General features: G+C 47.2%; 1 protein-coding gene across 1 annotated transcript in view; it reads left to right on the forward strand.

The window, feature by feature from the left end:
• Window positions 1-2,657, forward strand: part of NCBP2 (nuclear cap binding protein subunit 2) — a 3,254-nt gene extending 597 nt beyond the window's left edge. The window contains exons 2-4 of the mRNA XM_009636585.2: window positions 5-262; window positions 1,090-1,228; window positions 1,908-2,657. Of these exons, the coding sequence (XP_009634880.2) occupies window positions 5-262; window positions 1,090-1,228; window positions 1,908-2,006 (496 nt within the window). The 3' untranslated portion in view covers window positions 2,007-2,657. The remainder of the gene's footprint in view (window positions 1-4; window positions 263-1,089; window positions 1,229-1,907) is intronic.
• Window positions 2,658-8,161: the final 5,504 nt, after the last annotated feature.

Genomic DNA, 8,161 nt, shown 5'->3' on the forward strand with positions numbered 1-8,161 from the left:
GGAGGTGCCCGCCGGGGCCTGGCGCCGGGAGTGGGGCGGCAGGCGTGCTCACCCCGCTGCGTGCTCCCTTCTGCCCTCAGGGTAGCAGGCAGCTGCAGGAGAAGTCTCTGAAGATTTCCTCTACGCTGTACGTTGGCAACCTGTCCTTCTACACCACCGAGGAGCAGATCCAGGAGCTCTTCTCCAAGTGCGGAGACGTCAAGAGGATTGTCATGGGGCTGGACAAGATCAAGAAAACCCCCTGTGGCTTCTGCTTTGTCGAGTATCCTTTCTGGTTTCTTGCTGTCAGCCCGCATGGGGTTGCCACTTTTAGTTCCTCTCTGCACAGCAAGCTTTAGCTGTACTGCTGTGGAAAACGTGAAAAGGAGTGATAAGTGCTTTCTACCAGGTGCTTCCCTTCCAACCTTGCTATTTCACCACCACCACCTTAATTGAGAGATAGACTGTACAGCGGTACTGTAGGTGAAAAGTGCTACTGCTGCTGTACTTTCTAGAAGTGGCAGAGTGCTCCTTTACTTTGTTAATTTATTTATGATTTTAGGGCCAAAATGAGAACTGTTACAATCGTCAGTCTGAGCTCTTGTGTGGCCAGAGAACATGTTCACTTTCTCACCTTAACTTCACACCAGAATGAAGTAGCAGAATAAGCCATGGCAGTATTCCAAAGCACAGGGTACATGCTTGTACAAGTTGTACTGTGAACTGTCTTTGCAAAGCTCTCCTGTGAGGCCTGCCGCTCTTGTTCAAATTCAGTCAAGTTTCACATAGTATAAAGAAGCATATTACAGATTCCTTGCCCTTAGCAAGGCTTTAATATGTTTTTTTCAACTACTTGTGAAGTAAGTGAGCCAAAGCTACCTCTTGTCTGTGCAGGTACTAACATTAAAGTTCAGAATCCTTTCTGAGTGGGAGCTTTTTTTAGCTTGGATTTATATGAGCGCAGGTTTTGATCCCACAGAGAAGAGCAGGAAGAGTAGAGAAGGCTGGAAGGCAGGGGTTTTCTGCTTCTCAAGTACAATAGTTCTCTTTTTTTATTTTCCCTGTACCCAACAAAATAGTAAACTCAGTTCTCCTTATAGTATGCTTCAGATACTACACAAGAGCAGATGCTGAACATGCAATGCGATTTATCAACGGCACACGACTAGATGACCGCATCATTCGAACTGACTGGGATGCGGGATTTAAGGAGGGGCGACAGTATGGAAGAGGAAAGACTGGAGGACAGGTAAAGGCAATACCAGTTCATACCTTGAAGTTGATCCCCCTAAGGCTGTGTACTACTTTGCTAGTTTTGTACTTTTGTATTGCAGAACAATATGTAGATCATAAAGACCTGATAATGAACTTTAGCCACTCCCAGGTTGTTTTGGTAACTGATGCCTGGTGTTAAAAGCTAAAAATAGAACTTGAGGCCATTTCTGTCTCAGACTCCAGACTTCCTGCAATGCAAGCAGAATGTTCCCTAATCCAAGCTAGTACTCCTAATATGATGCAGAATTTGAATGGAGGGACAGCGTAGCTGCTAGGCCAATCTCATAACACAGCCGTTGGCCCCAGCACAACGATGAGGTTACTTTGCAGATTTCCAGGATGGAGGGCAAAAAATGTTTTGAACGCCAAGCCTGGCAATTCAGAAAGCTGGACTGCAAAGCTGAATGAAAATATTTTTGGGTCTTCTTTGATTCTTAAAAGACCTCAGCCATCAGATCTATCCTCATTTGTCATTTTCACTATCGTTGCCACCTTTTTTGTGGATTATTTGAAGAGATTTCAAACAAATCAAAGTGCTTCGAACCTGAACTTCAGTTCCCCACCAACTGAGCAAGGAGGGGATGATAATTCTGAAGTCTAGCAGGAGACAGGCAGTTCAGGGTACTAATATCTGTGTTACTCTTGTGCCCCAGGTACGAGACGAGTACCGGACAGACTACGATGTGGGAAGAGGTGGCTTTGGCAAGATCATTCAGATGCAGAAGGCAAATCATCAGCCTGCGATCTATTAATTGCCTCGTGGGTCCTAGCTCATAGAGGGCTCTGTCCTTCCAGAGCTAGCCCTGTTCTCGCATTTTGGATTGGGGTAGGGAGTGAGATCCAAGTTCCAGCAAAAGGTGACCCTCCTTAGACTGTGGATATACATGTATTCATTCCCCCTTCCTTCTGGGCTAGAGAGGATGTTCTGTGCTGGTACAGGGCAACAAGGGAGAAAAAATGGACAGCTCTGCAGGATTCTGAATAAGAAGAAATGCAGCATGTGCTATGACATACTCTTCACGTTGCAGCTAAGCAGGTGGCTTCCTCCAAGCTGTGACTGCAGCCGTGGTTGCTCTCAAATGGAACTTCTTAAAAGCTTACCACCATCGGAGCCGTCCAGGTGCCTGGGCACCTTGTGGGGATGCACAAGAGATTCAGGTTTCTAATTTACAACCTCATCTGCTTACAAAGCAGTATTGCTGTTTGGATGAGAGAAGTGGAACAAGTTCTTATCATCCACTTGGAGGTGCTTGTCTGCACATCTAGCCCTTGGGTTGGTCAGGGCCTGCAGAGCATTTCTCTTTATGATGTCCCCAGTGCTGCCTGGCTTTTCAGATCCTCACTGTTCGGCGTGATTTTGTTAAAAGTTTCTTTTAATTTTTTAAATAAACAGTTGTATTGGGTCTGGCTGAGATGGAGTTAATTTTCCCCATAGCAGCCCTCATAGTGCTGGGCTTTCTGTTGGTAGCTAGAAAGGTGTTGATAACACAGCAGTGTTTTGGCTGCCACTGAGCAGTGCTCACACAGCATCAAGGCTGGCTCTCCGTTTCCCCCCTTCAGCAGTAGGCTGGGGATGGGCAGGATCTTAGGAGGGAACAGAGACCTAAGCTGAACAAAGAGATATTCCAGACCATATGACATCTGCTCAGCCATAAAAGCTAAGGGAAAGGGTTGGGGGGACAGGGGTACATTTTTACGATATTTGTTTTCTGGAGCAACCACTATGTGTACTGAAGGCCTACTTCCCAGGAAGTGGCTGGATATCACCTGCTGATGGGAAATAGAGAATAAATCTTTTGTTTTCCTTTGCTTCCACACATGGCCTTGCTTTTGCTTTATTAAACTGCCTTTATCTTGACCCACAAGTTCTTTTCCATCTTATTTTCTCCCCTGCCTCCCCTGTCCTGCTGAGGAGGGGAATGATAGAGCAGCTTGGTGGACACCTAGAATCCAGCCAAGGTCAACCCATTACAGTCCTTTTTGGTGCCCAACATGGGGCCTGAGACAACGGCAGTTTTGTATTAAGCATGCTATAGCTATAGTAGTTATTAAGTAGCAAGCTTCCATGTGGGTCACGGAGTTTGTTGGCTGCACTGCTTATCTCTTTATTTTGCTGAGCTTGGGAATGTGCTAGTACATGTTCTGTGAATCACCTTTCTCCACATGGCCTTGGAATCGATGGCCTTGCTGTGCTGGGGGAGCTATCTTGTGGAGAGAATGAGGGAATACATCTGCTTGATGTGGGTTGTTTTATTATGCAGGTTCCCAAGGTCCTTGTTCACACTTATGTGAGCTGTTTAATACTACTAATTAACACTGTTGACATATTATGGTGTTGTCCTGGTGTAAGAGAAGACAACTTTCATGCGAGGCAATACTGAAATGTGCCCTGAGGCAGCTGGTCCCTGAGTGGCAGGGTGTGTGGAAGGATTTGGGCAGATTCTTAGGGTGGTTATCACCTTCCGTAACCTGGGACTTTACACTTGGACAGGCAAGTAACCCTAGAAAACTGGTGCACCACCTGATAGAAGAGTGCCTTGCCTACCCCAATGAAAACCAACAGCTTCTAGCACTGTACTGGGGCCTGCCTGGACTGTGCCTATATCGAGCCACAGTTCAGTATTCTCAGAGGATTGTGGTTAATGCAGGGACCCAAACCACCTCTGAGAATACCTTGACTGAGACTGGGGTGCAAACTACATCTGAGGACATGATAGCAGAGGTAGGGACCCAAACAACAACTACAATTGCCCCAGTAGTGAAAAAGAAGCAGTGGACAAGGAGGACAATAGGTCCATATCATCAATTAGTAAGGGAGGAGGAAGAGGAAGGATTTGATCAAGAAGCTGGTCCTTCAGCAAAGAAATTGGAGGAAGGAGTGAGAGAATTCAGACAAGAAGCAAAAACTACCTGATCTCTGACCTCATCAGAACTTTTGAGACATGTGGAAAGATTACAGTTGCCAGCCAGGTGAGTGGATTGCTGCCTGGCTGCTCTGACGCTGGGATAACCAGGCCAGCAATCAGCAATTGGAAGGTAGGGAAGCCCGACAGCCAGGATCCCTTGCCAGGGAATTGAGAAAGGAATTGGAAAAGAGTGAGCAATTTGCAGTCTCTGGAGACAGCTCCTCTCAAGTGTGAGAGTAAGATACTCCATTCCATTCCTTCCATTCAAGGAAGATCTTGTGAACTCTCCAGGAAAGTGGACTACTGCAGATGAAGGGATCCAGTACCTGAGAGAATTAGCAGTGCTGGAAGCTATCTACAGTGGTCTAGACTATGCTGAGGTCTCCAAAGATCCAGAGGATGTCCTGTGCACACAGGCCATGTGGAGGAAGGTGATTCACAGCTTGGCAATGATGTTTTGCCCGGATATGGATACACCAACTGTGGAGAGAGTGTCTTCTTGACTCCAAAACTTTGAAGAATCTCTCTGTCCCTCCTCATCCCTACGAGCCAGTGCCTTGGCTGTCAGGGGCACCCCAAGAAATCAGTCCTCTCCTGCCCCAGTCAGAGGGAAAGGGAGCCCCAGGCGCATGCCACATGGCACACCCTGGTTCTTCCTGTGTGACCGGGGAGGACATGAGGAAGTGGGATGGTGAACCCACCTTTAAGGTGGAAGCCCATGTATGCGAACTGAGAGCAAGACAGCTATTAAGAAGGGACAACCCAAGAAGGCCGTCAGCTTAGTTGCTGTAGAGACACAAGAAGGCAATCAGCAATCTCCCAGACATAGAAGGACTGAGATCACCTCCCTTGATCCTGGTGAGGGGGCTTCTGGTCTGGCACTGCAAGTGTCAGACAGTGAATACTGTTACCAGGAACAAGAATAGAGAGTCCCTGCCTTCAGCCAGGAGGAGGAAAGAGATGACTGGATATACTGGACTGTGTAGATTTGATGGCATGGCACATCAGTCCCACAGAAGTACAAGGCTTTGGTAGACACCAGTGCACAGTTTATGCTGGTGCCATCAGGATATAGGGGCACAGAACCCATTTGAATCTCTGGAGTGACAGGGGGATGCCAAGAATTATCTGTACTGGAGGCTGAGGTGAACTTAACAGGGGACAAGTGGCAAAAGCACCCCATTGTGACTGGCCCAGAGGCCCCTTGTACACTTGGCATAGACTACCTCAGGAGAGGGTACTTCAAGGACCCAGTCTGGTGGGCTTTTGGTGTTGCCACTGTGAACACAAAGAAGATCAAACAGCTATCTATCTACCCTGTCTGGCCTCTCGGAAGATCTTTTCATGCTGGGATTGGTGTAAGCAGGTGTCAATTGCTACCAGGACGGTGCACCAGTGGCGATATCGCATGAACTGAGCCTCCCTGGCTCCCATCCATGAGCTGACTCATCAATTGGAAAGCCAAGGAATGATCAGCAAGATGCACTCACCCTTTAATAGTCCCATATGGCCAATGCAAAAGTCTGACAGAGGGTGGAGGTTAACAGTAGACTACTGTGCCCTGAATGGTCACGCCACCACTGAATGCTGCTGGACCAGACGTGTTAGAGCTCCAGTATGAACTGGAGTCAAAGCAGCCAAGTGGTATGCTACAAGTGACATTGCATTCATTTTTTTTCAATTCCTTTGGCAGCAGAATGCAGGCCACAGTTTGCTTTCCTGTGGAGGGGTGTCCAATACACCTGGAATTGACTGTCCCTGGGGTGGAAGCGCAGCCCTACCATTTGTTATGGACTAATCCAAACTGCATTGGAAAAGGGTGATGCCCCTGAACATCTACAATACATTGATGACATAATTGTGTGGGGCAACAAGGCAGAAGAAGGTTTTGAGAAGGGAAAAAAGAGTAATTCAGATCCTTCTGAAAGCTGGTTTTGCCGTAAAAAGTAAGGTCAAGGGACCTGCTTAGGAGTTTCAGTTCTTGGGAATAAAATGGCAGGATGGATGCCCTTATATATCTATGGATGTGATCAACAAGGTAGCAACTATCTCTCCACCAGCTAACAAGAAGGAAACGCTGGCTTTCCTAGGCCTTGTGGGATTCTAGAAAATGTATATTCCCAGTTATAGTTAGCTTGTGAGTCCTTTCTATCAAGTAACCTGAAAGAACTATTTTGAGTGGGGCTTTGAGCAACAACAAGCCTTTGAGCATTATCAAACAGGAGGTAGCTCATGTGGTAGCTATTGGGCCTGTCAGGACAGGACCAGCTGTGCAAAATGTACTCTGCACTACAGCTGGGGAGCATGGTCTCACCTAGAGCCTCTGGCAGAAAACATCAGGAGAAACCCGAGGTTGACCATTAGGGTTTTGGAGCTGGTTGTATCAAGGGTACTGATGGGTCCTGTAGTGTTGTAGAATCATAGAATCATTTGGTTGGAAAAGACCTTTAAGATCATCAAGTCCAACTGTACCTGTCCACTACTAAACCATGCCCCTAAGGACCTCATCTACCTGCCTTTTAAATACCTCCAGGGATGGTGACTTGACTGCTTCTCTGGGCAAGCCCATTCCAATGCCTGATAACCCTTTCAGTGAAGAAATCTTTCCTAATATCTAATGTAAACCTCCCCTGGTGCAACTTGGGGCGATTTCCTCTTGTCCTATTGCTTGTTACTTGGGAGAAGAGACCAACACCCACCTCACTACACCCTCAGGTAGTTTCAGGTAGTTGTAAAGGGCGATGAGGTCTCCCCTCAGCTGCCTTCTCTCCAGGCTAAACAACCCCAGTTCCCTCAGCCACTCATCAGACTTTGCTCCAGACTGCTCACCAGCTTCATTGCCCTTCTCTGGACATGCTCCAGCTCCTCAATGTCCTTCTTGTAGTGAGGGGCCCAAACGGAAATGGTCAGAAGTGGAAAGCTGCTGTGTGGAGTCCCACACAACAAGTCATTGAAGCCAGTGAAGGAGAAGGTCAGTCAAGTCAGTTTGCAGAAGTGAAAGCCATCCAACTAGCCCTAGAGATTGCTGCTCAGGAAAAGTGGCCGGTATTCTATACTTCCTGGATGGTGGCTAATGCCCTATGGGGGGCTAATGTCCTAAGGGGGTGGCTACAGCAATGGAAGAAGACCAATTGGCAGTACAGGGGTAAACCCATCTGGGCAGCTGTATTGTGGCAGGACATCGCTGCCTGGGTATAAAACGTGGCTCTAAAGGTACATCATGTAGATGCTCACATGCCCAAAAGCTGCGCCACTGAAGAACACCAAAACAATTAACAGGTAGACAAGGCTGTCAAAATTGAAATAGTTCTGTTGGACCTGGACTGAGAGCATAAGGGTGAGTCATTTGTAGCTCAGTGGGCCCATGAAACATCAGGACATCTAGGGAGAGGTGCAACATATAGATGGGCTCATGTTCGAGGGGTAGACTGACCATGGAGGCCATCACACAGGTCACTCATGAATGTGAAACAAGTGCCACAATCAAGCAAGTCATGAGATTGAAGTCTTCTTGGAATAGAGGGTGGGATTTCAGTAATAAGAATTAAATACAATGGGATGGTTAGAAGTTACATGTGTATTAAATCATGTGGGACCTGAGCATGACACAAATGGTATGGAATAGGCTGTCTCTGCAATGCTTCCCCCTTCAGCAGTAGGCTGAGGGTGGGCAAGATCTTGGGAGGCGACAGAGCCAGGAGAGCTGACCAAAAACTGACCAAAGGGATATTCCATACCATATGACATCTGCTCAGCAATCTCAGCTAAGAGAAAGAGCAGGGAGGGCATTCGTTATTACAGTGTTTGTCTTCTGGAGCAACCGCTATGCCTACTGAAGCCCTACTTCCTGAGAAGTGGCCAGCCTGCTGATGGGAAGTAGAGAATAAATCTTTTGTTTTCCTTTGCTTCCACACATGGCCTTGCTTTTGCTTTATTAAACTGCCTTTATCTTGACCCACAAGTTCTTTTCCATCTTATTTTCTCCCGCCCTGTCCTGCTGA

Source organism: Egretta garzetta, unplaced genomic scaffold (genome assembly GCF_000687185.1).
Source record: "Egretta garzetta isolate BGI_Z169 unplaced genomic scaffold, ASM68718v1 scaffold404, whole genome shotgun sequence".
In the NCBI taxonomy this organism is placed as follows: Eukaryota; Metazoa; Chordata; class Aves; order Pelecaniformes; family Ardeidae; genus Egretta; species Egretta garzetta.